This window comes from Crocuta crocuta, unplaced genomic scaffold (assembly GCF_008692635.1).
Source record: "Crocuta crocuta isolate KB4526 unplaced genomic scaffold, BGI_CrCroc_1.0 scaffold223, whole genome shotgun sequence".
Taxonomy (NCBI): Eukaryota; Metazoa; Chordata; class Mammalia; order Carnivora; family Hyaenidae; genus Crocuta; species Crocuta crocuta.
The window spans coordinates 3,841,790-3,858,931 of record NW_027529426.1 but is presented as its reverse complement, the minus strand read 5'-3'; the positions used below and the strand labels follow the sequence as shown (position 1 = coordinate 3,858,931).

The 17,142-nt window shown below is 38.5% G+C and overlaps 1 protein-coding gene across 4 annotated transcripts in view; it reads left to right on the top strand.

Moving 5' to 3' along the window:
- The first annotated feature begins 694 nt into the window (after positions 1–694).
- The window catches only part of UBE2K (ubiquitin conjugating enzyme E2 K), a 75,533-nt gene continuing 59,085 nt past the window's right edge, over positions 695–17,142 (top strand). The window contains exon 1 of one of the 4 annotated variants that reach the window (XM_077758912.1): positions 695–974. In XM_077758912.1, coding sequence (XP_077615038.1) covers positions 912–974 — 63 coding nt within the window. In that variant the 5' untranslated portion in view covers positions 695–911. Of the gene's footprint in view, positions 975–1,343; positions 1,584–12,431; positions 12,471–17,142 lie in introns of those variants that run through there. The other 3 variants (XM_077758915.1, XM_077758914.1, XM_077758913.1) reach the window with 3 other exon arrangements.

The following is a 17,142-nucleotide window of genomic DNA, read 5'->3' as shown; positions in this document are numbered from 1 at the left end:
AAGCTGCTTTTTCCCCACCAGAAGCATGTATTTCTCCATTTTTCACCTTAACATACAAACTATTTTCACATGCTTTAGTGGTTCTCCTAGTGTGGTCCCTGAACCAGCCACAGGAGCAGCGGCATCTGAGAACTTGCTGAAGACACAGATTATTAGGCCCACCCTCCACGCTAGGGACGGGCTCCAGGAATCTTTTTTTTTTTCCTTCTAGAAGCCCTTCAGGGATTCTGATGTACACTCATGGTCAGAAGCTATTAAAACTCGGTATTAATTATCTAAGTAGTTGAAACATCAACATCTGACTTCTAAATCCACCTCAGGCATCTCCATTGAGTACCTGTTTCAAATACACCTAATGGGACCCAATAATGACCACTCTTAATTCAGTGGTTTGTAGTACCTGGAATGACCATAATAACGCTGGCACTATAATGGCTTCAGAACAAAAGCGAGCACAGTGGATTTTCTGGGCCTATACCAACAGAAAATGGGCCGGATCGAGTTCTCGAACGCTGTTTTTATACGCTAGACACAGGCACATTAAGCCCATGGGTTCTGGGGCTGGCTGAGTCGGGACGGCGCTCACAGCCGAGTGGGACCGCGGAACCCGTTAGGTGGGCTCAGTATTTAGGCAGAGGCCACGGCTGGAGGGTTCAACCACACCACAGAGGCTTGAAGAGGGGCGGANGGTCAGCGTCTTGCGCATGCGCGGATCCGGCGCCATTTTGGTGGCCGGGCGCGGAGGTGATTCCACACTGAGGAGAGCGCGGCGGCCGGGGTGGCGGTGGCAGCGTTCGTGTGCTCGGGTGTGAGTCGCCGAGGGAGGAGGCGGTGGTGGAAGAGGTGGCGGCGGTGGCGGTGGTCGTAGCGGTGGCGGAGGAGGCGGGTACGAATCAGCTGCGGGCGGAGACATGGCCAACATCGCGGTGCAGCGAATCAAGCGGGAGTTCAAGGAGGTGCTGAAGAGCGAGGAGGTCAGAAATGAACTCCCGGACATCCCCCACCTCAGTCCAGGGCGGGAGGGTTCTTTCAGTGGCGACCCTAATATCCCTGGTAACCCCTGGGTGGCCCTCCTTGCGGTCGCCCATCTGCTTGTGGGGAAGCAGCAGTCTCCCCCTGCTTCCGTCGCTTTCTCCTCCCCTCCCCGGGCCCTGGGATGGACCGTCTCGCGGGCGGTGGTCTGGAGAGAAACACGGTTTGGGGGGAAGATGGAGAAGGGGGTACTTCTTGTAGGGGTGTGAGCTCTAGAGAGGGCCCCGAGGCTGTGGCAACAGCTGGAAGTGTGGCTGTAGGGTGTGGAGGGAGCAGGCCGAGCCTGAGAAAACCCGGGAAGTGGGTTGGGGGAAGGGGAAAGGTGGTAACTGGATCCGGAGAGCCGCGCTGCTCAAAGGCCCACACTTTTAAGGGTATTCTACATTATAGCCTGTTTGGCCTCCACTGTCCTTTCCTTCGGGAAGGAACGGAAAAAGATCTTAGGTGTTGATGAAAGGACCATCAGAGTTACTCCTCTTAGTTCGGTGTTGGGAGAGAAGAGGAGACAAGGAATACTATTTGCCTGGGGGATAAAGGAATTTTCACCTGAGGTAGGAAATTAATTCCGAAGTAGATCATCTCGGTCCCCCTCCCCCCCCCATTCCTAGGCCTCTTTTCTGTTGACATCTAAATCTTTTCGAGTGGGTGAAGGCAGGTTGTTTGGTGTATTAAAAGCATTTAAATATTTTTCCTTAGGAAAAAATAATGCAGGTTATGAGTACCTTTTCAAAATACTGTTTACAAAGTTACACATCAGAGTCTCTCCTAGGACAATGCCTCTGTGACTGTTGTGCGGTAAAACTTCATTATGATGTCCCTCATAGTTAATTTCTTACTTTTGAAAAGCAGCCCTCTTAAAAACCTGGCATTTCACCAGATATTCATACATTATTATATCTTCTTATTGAGTAGGTTTATCCCAATGTAACCTGAAATTAGTAAAAACTTTTTTTTTTTTTTTTGGCTCAAGCTGCTCATGAGCCCTGCAGAGTTTAAATACTTTAGTGTTGGCCATATTTATTTATATAACATATTCACAACATCCTAGTGATTTGACTCCACACTATGCAAGTATCAGTACAAATTTTTCATACCCAAATCAACAAGAATGTCAAGTTGTTTTTCCTCCTTGGATTTAACAAAGAGAGATGAAAAAGTAGTACTGAAATAGTTATTATTTTCAAGACGTCACATACCATTATAAATTGTATCATTGCTATTTGTATTTTTCTCTTATATTGGAACTTGGATCATCTCAATGATTTGTGAAATTCAACATTCTAAGTTTACGTGATGAGTAATTGACCTAAGTGATAACACTTGAGCTTTATTTGTGTCACTGATTCTACAGTTATTATCTTACCAGTTAGACTTGGAGAATATAATTTTTTAAAATTACTTAAAAATAACAAATACTAGCAGATTTATTGAAAGTAGTAGTCTATAAATAATGATCTGTTTTACAGAGCATGTGTATGAACTCTGACCTCTGTATTTGTTCAAGTGCCAAAACTCTGAATGGAAGGATGACTTTGTATTTTTGTGGTACAGTGAAGAAATAGGGTCATAAATGTCTCTACTGATAAGCAGTGAAACAATGATTCTAACTTTTTATTTGCAAGAAAATATATTCAGCATAGTTGACATATATGTTTCTAGTGAAAGATTTGTCTAATACTGTTGCCAACAGCCTAAAAACATTTCTTCTATAAGAAAGTTGTACAAGCCTGAAACTTAGTATTTCTAATGCTTTATTTTCTATTAAAAATGGTAAGTTACTGCTTTCGTAATTCATCTGGTCTCTTTGCTTTATATGAGGAGGCTTTCACCATGATATTTTTAGTACTTCCAATTAAAGCTTAAAAAAAAATCTTCCTCTAGTAATGCCTATTGTTAAAACTGCTCTTTATATGTAAGGGATGATGAAGCCTTGCTTCAAGTGAGTGTTATAGTTTTTCAGAGGAAGAGAACAGGAAATGCAAACAGACAAATTATTTTAAGAAGAGTACCTTTATAAATTTGGAAAGAAACTTCTTCCAGAAAAGAAGTTGCAAAGAACATTTAGATCAGATCATTTAATCTTGGGTTATAACCAATAAATAGCTTTATTTTCACCAATACTGTATTTCATCCATGTTTTAGTAGGGCCAGTTCTATAAGTGCATTATGTTGATTTTTTATTTTGAGCTCTTTGAAAGACTTGTACAATCCACGTGTTTCCTTTTTAAGTGTGTAAATGCGGTATTTTGAGCGTTTGGTCGAGTAATCAAGTATTTCATCATGTCATCTATGTAAATCTCCAGTTTACCAAAGTTTGTTTCATATGCTCGTATTTATTAAGAATACTGACTGATTTAAGGGCTTTTTTTTTTTTTTAAGTTCTCTTATAAAGATAGCTGACATGTGCTGATTCTGACCATAAGAAGTTATAAGTAGGCATTCTTGGAGTCGGTTAATTAAAATATGGCCTCCAAGATAAATAAAATGTGAAAAGCAAGGTGCAGAATAGTGTGGAGGACACCACCATTTATGTCGGAAGAGGGAGAAAGTATGTGTATTTGTCTCTGTAGGTGAAAGGATTAATGAGAAATTGGTAAAATTGATGACAGTGTATAAAGGATTTGGGTGTCTGGGGTAACTGGCATCAAAGGATCCCTTTTGGATTTGAGTCATGCAGATATGTTGTTTACTTAAATAAAATAATAAAGGCATCTAGGCTTTTTTCCCTGAAGACTGGAAATTCATCCTTTATGTGTAAGATATTCGTTTTAAATTTGTGTGAATTTTAAGTAGTATTTCAAATTGCCAGGAATGGAAAATTGATTAAAGTACATTTTATAGTTACTCTGTGAGTCGAATTACACAAGTGAAGTGTTGATTATGAGGATATAGTAAAACTGTAATCTATATTCACCAATTGTATTATTAGTTATTATTGCTGGTAACAACTAGCCACCATTTGTAGAGTGGCCCTCAGTACCATTGTTTATGCATTATTGCTAATTTTCAAGAACAGTTCTTTGAATTAGATTTCTTATTTCTTAGATGAGGAAATTGGGATTCAAAGAAGTTAAATAATTTATCTGCAAACCTACAGCTTTTGGGTTTGGATTCAGGTCTGCTTGTGTTTATATTGTATCACACTGTCATGACTTTCCAAGGATAGGCATACTTTAATTATTTAAAAATAATTGAGACTGGTTTGTATTACTGGTTAAAGGATTTAAACACAATCTATTTTAACAGTTTAAACATTGAGTGTTACCGGTAACTAAAGATTTAACTTGCATTTCAATATGCAAAATCCTTTTAAATTTGAAACTCAGTGAAATAAAATGCCCTTAAGTCAGTGCACATGCTCTTGTTTGTTTTTGTGTTATATATTACCTCTAGTTTTTTCATATTGTAGCTGCACTTTGCTAACATTCTTTTTAGGATTCCAATAGGGAATTTTTAAATCTGTGGCATTAAAAATTAATTTCATGAAAACTAATATGTAAGTTTTCTTTCAAGTGTTTAAATGGATTTTGTATTTAGTGTCACTTTAAATTTATTTTATCTATATATTTTATCTATAGAACTAGTTAGCAAATCTTTAGAAGTTAAAGTCTTGATTACTGTAGACCATAGTTTCTCATTTTTGGCACTGTTGACATTTTAGGCAGATAATGAATTCTTTCCTGTGGGTGTCTCTCCTTTGAGTTGTAGGATGTTATGCAGTATCCCTGGCTTATATCACTAGTGGCCAATAGCACAGCCAACCCTCCTCCCTATCCTCTCTCCCTGCCAATTGCATCAACTAAAAATGTCTCTAGACTTTGCCAAATGTTGAGAACCACTGCTATAGAAAACACTCTTTAGAAGAACATTTCAGACTATTAACTATGTAAGATGTGTGGTGTAATTTATCTAAAGGATGAATGGACAGTAAAGGTACAAAAATTTTATCACATGGCTATTACTAGCTTTGAACGTTGTTTTGTTTTTAAGACTTTAAGTTTTCCCCTTTGTAAATTAGTGATCATCTTTTTCTTTTAAACTTTTTCCTTTTTGATTTAAAGAGAAAGGTGAAATTCCCTGCTGAAAATGAATGTAACCAGAATTTGAACAATATATTTTTAAATTTTTTTATGTTTATTATTGAGACAGAAACCGACCATGAGTGGGAGAGGGGCAGAGAGAGAGACAGAATCCGAAGCAGGCTCCAGGCTCTGAGCTGTCAGCACAGAGCTCGATGCGGGGCTCAAACCCACAAACCCGGAGATTGCGACCTGAGCAGAAGTTGACGTCCCCTGATCAGGAATGCTTCTGGGATTCCCTAGTCTGTCACCTTTTTGTAAAGAATAGTTGTTCTTATTTTCTAGTAAATAATGTTATTAACAGTTATTGAGCATATTTACCACAGCCCCAAAAGACTTGATTGGAGATAGATTAAAACTTCAGTACAAGGGCGTCTGGGTGGCTCAGTCGGTTAATCGTCCGACTTTGGCTCAGGTCATGATCTCACAGTTTGTGGGTTCGAGCCCTACGTTGGGCTCTGTGCTGATAGCCAGCTCAGAGTCTGGAGCCTGTTTCGGATTCTGTATCTCCCTCTCTCTCTGACCCTCCCCTAGTATGCTCTTTCTTTCTCTCTCTCAGAAATAAATAAAAAAAACATTTAAAAAAAAATTTTTAAAAAGCTTCAATACAAAGGGTAAATGTTATGGGTGTTCTGAGGGTGTGTGTATGGAGGGAGGTTTTTTTTTTTTTAAGTTTTTATTTTAATTCCGGTTAGTTAACATACAGTGTTATCTTAGTTTTAGGTGTACAATATTGGAGGGAGGTTTTTGAGCTAGGGTCCAAAGGAAAGTTAAGACTGACCTCAAATTTTAGAAGACAATGCCAAAGGAATTACAGGAATACTGGAATTTATAAGTACATTTTTTTTTTCTATAGGTACCTGAATTGGAACTAGGGAGCAGAGATGACTGACAAAAATTAGGCAAGAAACACATTTACATATTTTGAAAGATCACATGCACAGCTCTGATATACTGTAAACACAATTGTGGAATTAGCACCAAAGTATCTTCGCTGTTATCTTTAGGAAAAAACACCATTTTTCATATCAAAGTAAAATGTAACAGTAAAGTGTGGCTAGCACCTAGATCAGATCTGAAACAATATTGTAAGCATCACAGGAATTCCTGACTGCCCCTTTCTAGTTCCTTTCCTTTTTTTTTTTTTTAGAGAGCCACAGAGAGCATGCGAACAGGGCAGAGAGGGAGAATTCCAAGCAGGCTCTACGCTGTCAGTGTGGAGCCCAATGCAGGGGTCAAACCTACAAACTGAGAGATCATGATCTAAGCTGAAACCAAAGGTCAGACACTTAACCGACTGAGCCATCCAGGCACCCTCCCTTTCCTGACTGATAACACAGATTAGCTTTAAGTATGTTCAAGTAAAATAATAGAAACAAGTGTATATTGTATGACTATTTTAATTTTGAAGGTTTTTTCAAAAGATAACCTTTAAAATCTTTGTTCAAAAAATACAGTACTGGTGTGTATATATATATATACGTAACAGACTGTTGCCGATCAAAAAGAATGAAGTTTTGCCATTCGCAACAATGTGGATGGAACTACAGTGTATTCTAAGCAAAATAAGTCAGTCAGAAAGACAAATATATGATCTCAGTCAAATGGAATTTAAGAAACAAAACAGATGAACATAGGAGAAGAGAAGGAAAAATAAGATAAAAACAGGGAGGCAAACCATAAGAGACTCTTAAATACAGAGAACAACAAATTGAGGGTTGTTGGAGGGGAGGTGGGTGGGCTAAATGGGTGATAGGATTAAGGAGGGCATTTGTTGGGATGAGCACTGAGTGTTGTATGTAAGTGATGAATCACTGGGTTGTACTCCTGGAACCAATACTACACTGTATGTTAATTAATTTGAATTTAAGTAAATAGTATACTGTGTATATCTACTCATATACATACTACATATAATAATAGTGTCTTAGAAAATGTGTTCAAATGCATGGGGTATTAAAATTGAAAGACACCATAGATCTAGACCAAATTCCTCAGCTATAAGATCAGGAAACAGGCCTGGAGAGATTGTTGTTCAGTGACACATATCTGGTTAATGAACCCAGGCTTTTTGCATACCAGTCCATTCCACCCATTATATATGGTCACTTTACTGGACTTTGTTTTAAATGTTGTTATTTTTGAGAGAGAGAGAGAGTGGGGGAGGGGCAAAGAGGAGAGGGGGACAGAGGATCTGAAATGGGCTCTGTGCTGACAGTAGTGAGCCCAGTGGGCCTGAACTCATGGACCGTGAGATCATGACCTCAGCCATAACCTCAGATGGTTAACCTACTGAGCCACCTTGGTAACCTGGGACTGGTTTTGTTTTGTTTTTTTTTTTTAAATAAATAATACTATAAATGTTGAAGGCTAATAAAACTTCAAGAGTGACAACTTAATGTTGACTATTGTATTTAAGTATGTTTTGCTTTTTTCCCCCTCTCTTGGTGTGAGAACTTAAATTTGGCAGGAGGCAGAGATATTTCACTCCTTAAGCATGATACAGTAAATTTAGCTTAGTGATTAAGAGCGTGGGCTTCAGAATTAAATTTGCTTTGAGTCCTGGCTTTTCTACATTTAACCTGCAGTACTGACTCTGTATCTTAATTTTCCTATCTGTAAGAATATAGGACTATACAGTGCTCGGAGCAGTGCCTACGACATATACATGAATAGCTGTTAAGATACCAAAATTAGTGATATGTTGATAATTCTGCTTTTTGTTCTTGGATCCTTCAGTGGTGTTGTGATAGCTCTGTGAGAATTTGCCTCAAGAAAAGATTTAAGATGAAGGGGCTTTGATACTTCTGATAGTGATTCTTTGTCATCTGTGTGCAAACAAGCCTGTGGCCAAGGGGAATTCAAAAGAATATATATGGGCTTTGTTCTCAAGGTGATACTCTTTCTTTAGGAGACAGTTAAAAATTGGGGAAGAATTTGTGTTAAAATGTGACCTTCTAAGTGATAAAGAAATACATCATTTGGAAGCCTTTCAGATAATACAGTGTTACGGAATTATTTGGGATTTCTTGATGTGGTTTTGGTTGTTTTGAACTAGACTAAGAAAACCAGATTCTTAAAAAAAAAAAAAAAGAAAGAAAGAAAGAAAACCAGATTCTAATCCTGTGGTCTATGTAAAATAATCTTCAATCTCTTGGTAAAATTGCTTTTTTAAAATTGGGTCTTGGAAGCTGGGCTTCCAGGAAAGTGGTAGTCACATCCATCTGACATCCATGGTGTTCTCTTCGTAATCCTGAGAAGATGAGAGAACTTCATTTCATTCAAAATCCTTGTCCTTTTTTTTTTCCCGTTAGTTCTTTGCTTTTATTGCAAAGTTAAAATAATAAATACCTATAGTTGAATGCCTGCTGTCTACCATTTTACATAATGGCAGCCTTATGAGATTGATGTTATTCTTGTTTTACAGAATAGAAAATTGGAGCTCTGAAGAAATTAAGTAACTTAGGGGCGCCTGGGTGGCTCAGTCAGCTAAGCGTCCAACTTCGGCTCAGGTCGTGATCTCACGGTTCGTGGGTTCAAGCCCCATGTCGGGCTCTGTGCTGACAGCTAGCTCAGAGCCTGGAGCCTGTTTCAGATTCTGTGTCTCCCTCTTTCTCTCTGCCCCTCCCCTGCTCATCCGGTCTCTCTCTCAGAAATAAATAAAAACATTAAAATTTAAAAAAAAAGAAATTAAGTAACTTAGTATCAAGCAATTGATTTGTGGAACAGAGGTTTGAAACCAGGTCTCTGACTCCCAAACATTTACTAATTATGGTTGAAAGAATAGTGTATAATCTTATCAGCTGCTTGGTACCTGCTCATTATTTTTAAAGATTTTTTTTTTGTTGTTATGGAACATTTTACACTTGGAAGTTTAGAAAACAGTAGGTATGAACCTTTTATGTCCATGGTATAGATTTAACAGATCTTAACTCTGTCATACTAAATTTACTCTTAACTCTGCCCTCTCCCCCAAGAAATAAAACAAACATACAGATGAAGGTCACACTGTAACCTTTTCTCTATTCCCTTCTCTTCAAGTAATCAGTGTGTAGAAGATGGCCTGTGTCCTTTCCATTCATACTTTTGCTTTTACTATTGAAACCATAGTATTTTTTAGTGTAAAAACACTTTTTAGTGTTTTGAAAAGTTAAAAGAATTTTCATAGTTGATTGCAGTATTCCACATCTGCAACTTTTCTCCTTAGCTTTTTTTTTCTTTTTGAGAATTTATCCATGACAATTGCTTTAGTTCTTTAAATTATGTAGTATTCCACATCAAGTTTTGTTTCTTTATTCATTCTCAATGGACTCTGTGTACTTTCAACTTTTGACCCCTTTAAACAAACCAAAAAAAAAACAAAAACAACCCATCAAGCATTATTATGTTTTCTTGGGCAAATAGAATTTTTCCTAGAAAGTAGAATTGCAGGAACTGAGTGTATTTTTCGTTTTTTACATTACTGGGTATTGCTTCATTGTTCTCTAGATGATTGTATCAGTACGCCCCTCTAGTGGTGTATAAGAGTTCTATTGACCTGACATTTATAAGACTTAGATTTTTGTCAGGGTGTCTGGGTGGCTCAGTTGGTTAAGCATCTTACTCTTGATTCCAACTCTTGATTTTAGCTCAGGTCCTGATCTTGGGGTTTGGGAGATTGAGCCCCATGTGGGGCTCTGCGCTGACATCATGAAACCTGCTTAGGATTCCCTCCCCCCCCCACAGTAAACAAACATTGGGGGGAAAAAAGACTCAGATTTTTGTCTGATGGATGTGAAATTGTAGTTTATACCAGTAGAGATATTAAACATATTTTTGTGTGTTGGCCGTTAGGCTCTCTTTTGCGAATTTAGTGTTTTCATCCCTTATCCACTTAAAGAAATTTGGATAGTATTTTTCTTATTGATTTGCAGAAATTCTTTATGTATTTCTATAGTTTGTCTATTTGCATTATGTGACTTGTTTTTTACTTTGTCTTTTTCTTGTGCTCTTTTTTTTTTTTGAAATTGTGGTATACTATACGTATAAAACTTTAACATCTTGAATATTTTTAAGTGTTGCTGTATGATATGCTTTTTGTATTTTGTTTAAGAAATCTTTTCCTACTTTGATTATTTTAAAGATATTCTATGCTTAGTTATAGAGGGAAATATAGGTTATATTCCCTAACTACTACTTTTTTTTTTTTTTTAACATCTGTTTTTAAGAGAAAGAGAACACAAGCAGGGGAGGGGCAGAGAGAGAGAGCAAGACACAGAATCTGAGGTAGGCTCCAGTTTCCTAGCTGTCAGCACAGAGTCCGACAAGGGGCTTGAACCCATGACCTGTGAGATTGTGACCTGATGTGAAGTCGATGCTCAACCAACGGAGCCACACATGTGCCTCCCTGCCCCTCACCCCCTGCCCTTTTTTTTTTTTTTAATTCCTTAACTTCTGTATTCAGCCTGTTATCTTGACCATATCATATGGAAACTACTTCAGGCGTTACCGGTATCTTCCGATATGTCAGACTAACTTTTTAGCAGTCTGTTTTGTACACCCTTCACTTCCATTTATGTCTCAGAACACATCTGTTTTGGTTGCTCTGATCCTGCTTTTCTGGTTTTCCTTCAATACTGCCCTTTATTTTTTGTTTTTGTTTTGAGAGAGCGCACATGCACTCAAGCAAGGGAAGTGGGCAGAGGGAAAGAAAGAATCTTAGGCAGGCTCCATGCCCAGTACAGAGCCCGACTCAGGGCTTGGTCTCATGACCATTGGGTCATGACCTGAGTTGAAATCCTGAGTCGGACACTTAACCAGCTGAGCCACTCAGGGATCCCTGTGTCACTACCTTTTATAAGTTGATTTCTTCCCCCATTCTCCACTTATCTCTAAATCTTTGTTTCCTCCTTTGTATTCCTTTTAATCACTGTAGGTCAGGTTTGCAAATCTCAGATGAACTATTTATAGTAAAACTGTTCGCTTATTTATGCTTATTTCTCTGTAGCCTCTATTCAGCCCTCCTGGTGCCATGTCACAGGATTTAACTTTTAAAATATTATCTTATCATTTTCCTTTAGATTTTCTCCTGCCTGTTGTATAAAGTCAAAACTTGTATACTTTTGTTTTGGTCTGTCTTTCCTGATCTATTTCCTGTCAAGTCTCAACACAGTTGCATGCCTACACGTACATGAGTCTCTCAGACCTTCAGCTACACTAAATTGCATACTATTTAGTATTCTGTCTGCCTGGAATAAGCCCTTACCTCTTTTGTGTTTTGAAATTTACTTACCCTAAGATGCCACTCCTGATAAATCTCTCATGAAAACAGTTTACCTCTGTTCTCCAGTGTCACTTAGGATTTTGTTAGAGCCGTTACTGTATTGGTAATTGTACGTCTGTTTTTCTGCTCCTGCTTGATATCATTGAGCTCCTTGAGATACTTCTTCATCTTTATTTCTTCACCTTGTATAGAGCCTGGAATGTAGTGTGGGCTTAGTAACATTTAAAATAAGCCAGGGTGCCTGGGTGGCTCAGTTGTGTCCAACTCAGCTGAGGTCATGCTCTCATGGTTCTTGAGTTCTAGCCCCACCTTAGGCTTTGTGCTGGCAGCATGGAGCCTGCTTTAGGTTCCCTGTCTCCCTCTCTCTGCCCCTCCCCAGCTCATGCTCACTCTCTCAAAAATAAACATTAAAAAAAATTAAGCCAAAAAAAAAATCTTTGATAGGTATCTAAATTTTTTTTGGAGCTGCTGTTGAAAGTACATAAACCTTTGCCTAGGTTTAGGGCAGGCCTGTTAACTCAGTTAATTATTTTCAGCGTTTTTGCAAGTACATGTTTTTCTAGTGATTACAAATGCAGGACTAGTATTTGTAATCTCTCAAGTGACTGTGGGTACTTTATTTTTGGTTTCTTTGTTTCATGTGGACTATCCTATTTGTGATTGGCATACTCAAGTGTGGGTTTCTGATACTGTTGCTTTTCCAGCAGGGATAATACATTTTGTGCTTCATTTTTCTTAAATCATTCTGTAGTAGTTCCTTTTTTCTTTAAATATATGGAATATACTGAAGTTTATGGATCTGTTGAACATTTGGTTATTTTCCAGTTTTTTGCTGGTGTACGTATGTAAGAATTTTGGGCATGTATCTGAGAGTGATATTAATTACTCTAAGTCATTGGGTGTTTGGATGAGGTATTAGGTGGTTAGATGTGTCAGACATTTTATCTATAGGCTTGGTCATACTTTGGTTATATCCTTAGTTGTTTACTTAGGTAGGTGCTTTATCTCTTCTCTGTTGACTCTTAGGAACTGTGAGTGTGAGTCATTGACAGCAGAGACTTATGTTTTCAGTTCTCCATTGTTTAGCTCACCACCAGGTAAGCAGGAGGCACTTGTTTTTCCCAAATGAATTTAAGGACTTTTTTAAGTGCCAGGGATCTCATCCCCAGCCACTGTAAAAGTAATTTTACTTTACACTGCTTATTCTGCTTCTGGTACTAGGGACTTTATAACATGTTGATAAAAGTGACCTCTAGATGAAGTTGGGTTTCTCTTTTGATAATGTAGTCAGGTTGTAACTTGGGGTAATAGTTAAAGCCAAAAACTGGGAAATAAGATGGTGGAAAGGCAGTCTATTTTTGCTTTATTCTGTAGTTTTCCCTGTTAAAGATTTCAAGGCACATCTATTCAGTATTATATATAACGTCATCTGTATCACTGTGGGTTAACTCTTTAAGTTTACATTTTTCTCCAGTTATTCAACAAATATTTATTGAATACTACCTGTGTTTGTTACTAAGATACAGTCTATGCTATTATGGACTAAATTATGGTCTAGTAAGACAGTGAAGCATCGACAATTAATTATATGTGTGTTTGAGGAGTTTAAATAAGGAGAACTGTGGGGGTGGGGTAACCGAGCCTCAGGGAAAGAGTTCCTTGGGAATTAACCCTTACACTTGGGAGGGAAAATTGGAATTAACTTAGTCATACATTAGGATGATCAATTCTTATATGCCTATAGAAACAATAATCATTATACAGTCAAGAATATAGAAGCATTTAATTATTTTTCCCTTTTAAATAAGTAGCCAATTTCTGTGATTACAAAAGTAACACATTTGCTTATTGAATTTTGGAAAATACATGGAACTATAATAAATTAAAAATTATGTGTAATCCTACCCTGGGGATAATTATTTTCTTTAAAATGTTTTTGTTTTGTTTGTGATATATTTCAGATATATAAACATCTTAATTTTGGTTAGCTCCTTCCATTGTTTTTTTAAAAATATTTTTAATGTTTACTTATTTTGAGAGAGAGAGAGCAAGCAAGCAAGGGAGAGGCAGAGAGAGAGGGAGACACAGAAACCCAAGGAGACTCCAGGCTGAGGCTTCCCTTGGAGGCTTGAACCCACAGACTATGAGATCATGCCATGAGGTGAAGTCCAGTGCTTAACCTACTGAGCCACCCAGGCGCCCCTCCTTCCATTGATTTTTAATGTATGTTTATATATACACATATTTAGAAGGGTTTTTTTTTAAGCGAGGCTTTTTTTTTTTTTAATGTCTTTATTTTTGAGAGAGCGACTGAACGTGAGCGGGGGAGGGGCAGAGAAAGAGGAAGACACAGAATCCAAAGCAGGCTTCAGGCTCTGTGCTTGTCAGCATGTTGTGGCTCTCGAACTTGTTCTGAGCTAACGTCAGATGCTTAACTGACTGAACCATCCAGTCACCCCCATATTTAGAAGCTTTTAAAAGAGCTTTGAATATGATTCCAATTGGACTTTCAACTCAGATTTGTGATTTTTAATGGTTTTTAATCATTTGAAGCTGTCTTTCCCTACTCTTGAGAAGCTCTAAAGTAAGCATCATGGCTCCTCTTTGTATCATCAGTACCAACAGATCTTTATTTAACAAATATTTGAGGGCTCCCTTTATGCGAGGTACCATGATATGTGCTGAGAATATAGTGATGAATAGGGCAGGGTGAGACAGACAAGTGATAAAAGCAGTGCAGAGAAATATAATGTCGTATAGATGAAATTAATTAGTTGGTTTTTTTTAATGTTTATTTTGAGAGAGTGCGCAGGTGTGCACCCAGGTTCGGGAGGGGCAGAGAGAGGGGGGGAGAATCCCAGGCAGGCTCCATTCTGTCAGCACAGTGAGATCATGACCTGAGCCTAAATCAAGTCAGATGCTTAATCAGTTGAGCCCCCCAGGAACACCTAATTGGTTGTTTTTGATTGGATGTTTAGAAAAGGGCTTTCCTAGGACTTTAGACTTAAATTGAAATCTGAATGATAACGCAGTGTCTCTAGGGGAAGAAAATTCCAGATCAGAGGACACAGTTAATACAAAGCCTATAAAATAGGAATGAGTTTGCTATGTTTAAGCAAGCAAAAGGAAGTTATTGTAAGCTCGAGTATTTATTGTAGGTAAGAGAAAGAGAATGATGTAGGCAGGAGCCAAATCACAAAACTTCCTAAGCCCAAAGTAACGAGTTTGTATTTTAAGGGACTCTGAAAGCCATTTGAGGATTTAAAGAAAAGAACAAAACTTTTGCTTTTAAAAGACCACTTTGATGCCTTAAGCTTCCAAGTAAGAAAAATAACGATTTGGGTGATGCCTGAATCCTTACTGCTAATGTGAGAGGAGATGAATTTCTTTTTTTTTTTTTTTTTAATATTTTATTTATTTCTAGGAGAGAGAGAGACAGCGTGAGCAGGGGAGGGTCAGAGAGAGAGGGAGTGACAGACTCTGAAACAGGCTCCAGGCTCTGAGCTGGCTGTCAGCACAGAGCCCGACGCTGGGCCGAACCCACGAACCGCGAGGTCATGACCTGAGCGAAAGTTGGACGCTCAACCGACTAAGCCACCTGGGCGCCCCGAGGAGATGAATTTCTGAATGGGTAAAGGTTGATCCTAAGTGACCTGCCTGTTTTGCAGGATCCCTGGGAGTCAGGATCTGCCTGTCCCCCCTTTAAAACAAAAACAAAAACAAAAAAACGCTTTGGCTGCTGTGTGGAGAATGTATTAAAAATGAAGATGCAAGGAAGAAGGATTTAGGAGTTAGGGGTTGAGTTTGGCTGGATGTAACCAAAGAAATGGTGGTAGTGGGTTAAATGATTCTTAAAGTCAGGAGAGAAGTATCCTAGAGTTGATTGGTTAGAGGTTTTACAGAACAGACTACTAACTTTCAATTTACTATTAGAAGTTTGACTCTTGTCCTTAAACTCTTAAAATGCCTGTCGAGGGAGGTTCAGACAGCATTTCTGAATTTTCAGAAAGGGAAAGGCATTACCCACATGTCAGCAGAGTTCACCCCCTTTTAAAAAACTTTCTGAGAAATCTTATTCAGTGACTTCTGTTTTTATTTTTCTTAATCCAGGATTGTGTCATAATGTCTTCTTGGTTTAAGGAAGACTAGAAAATGCTTTTAGCACATTGCTCCGCAGTTAAAATCAGGGTTTCATTAGTAAGGAGAAAGGAAATTGGTTAGGCATCTTGTCATGTAGGGGTGGGGAGTGGCAGGAATGAACTCCGGAAGATCATTTGGGAAGTTTTTCTAGGTAGTGAAGGCAAGAGATGATTGTATCGTGGGGTTATGGTAGAATACGAGTCTGAAGAGAAGTATTCGGAATATGTTTTAAAGGTAGGGTCACAAGAGCTTGCTGATGGTGCAGATGAAAAGTGAAGAAACTAGGAAAAACACCTTGACTTTTGTGTTTAGCAACCAGACAGATGATGGTGCTAATTTCTCAGATGGAAAGAGTGGGAGGAGCACATAGAAACTATCTGGGAAGATTAAGGTTTTTACTTTGTTCTTGTTAAGTTAAAGTTTAGACTGGATGAGTTAACTCTAAGAGAATTTAGTTAGACAAGGAAGGAGCTTAGGACAAAGCCCTGGTTTTTGCCATGGACCCCTAGCATCTTTTTAGGTTGAACCTAGAAGAAAGAACAAAGGATAAGAAGAGTGAACTATTAATGATATATTAGGAAAATCAAGACATAATTCCAAGAGTGGTCAACTTTATCATGCTGCTGAGTGGGAGAAATGACTATTGAATTTGCGATGCAGTGATCATTGGTGTCCTTGACCAGAGTATTTTCATTGGAATGGTGAGGATGGAATTATGATTGGAGAGAGTTAGTAAAAGGAAATGAAGTAAGAACTGGCAGCTTAAAAAGCTAAAGCAACTTTTGAAGGTTTTGCTTTGACAGAGGAGCAGAGAAGAGAGGAGGAGCTGCAGAAGAATATGGCTTCAGAGATCTTTATTTGTTTTTAATTTTTTTAAATGCTTATTTATTTTTGAGAGAGAGAATAAGAGAGTGTGAGTGGAGGAGGGGCAGAGAGTGGGAGTCACAGAATCCAAATCAGGCTCTAGGCTCTGAGCGGTCAGCACAGAGCCTGATGTGGGGCACAAATCCATGAACTATGAGATCATGACCTGAGCCAAAGTCAGACGCTTCACCTACTGAGCCACCCAGGTGCCTCAGCTTCACATATCTTTAAAAAAATTCTCTGAGGGGCATTCTCAGTTGGTTAGTCGTCCAACTCTTGATTTCAGCTCATGATCTCATGGTTCATGGGTTCGAGCCCTGCATTGGGCTCTCTGCTGACAGTTCAGAGCCTGCTTGGGATTCTCTCTGTCCCCTTCTCTCTGCCTCTCCCTGCTTGTGCTCTCTCTCTCTCTCTCTTCAAAATAAATACACTTTAAAAAATTGATATTGATTATATGTTGATGGATGGGAGAAGTTGGTTATGCTAGAGAAAGGAGGGGTTATTGAATGTGTAAAGTCTTTTGAGAATAGAGTGGTATCACTAGCATAAATGGAGGGATTAATCTGTAATAGGAGCAATGACACTTAGGGCAAATGTTAAGTTTTCATATGGGATTTGTGGTCTTCACTTGAATATGAGACCAATTAATGATGGTTGTTTCCCCCCATCTCTCCCACCCCCCAGCAGTGCTGTTCGGGGCAGACACAGAAAGGGTTTTTGTTTTCGTTTTTTTTTTTTTTTTTTTTTTTTTTTATTTTTTTTCCT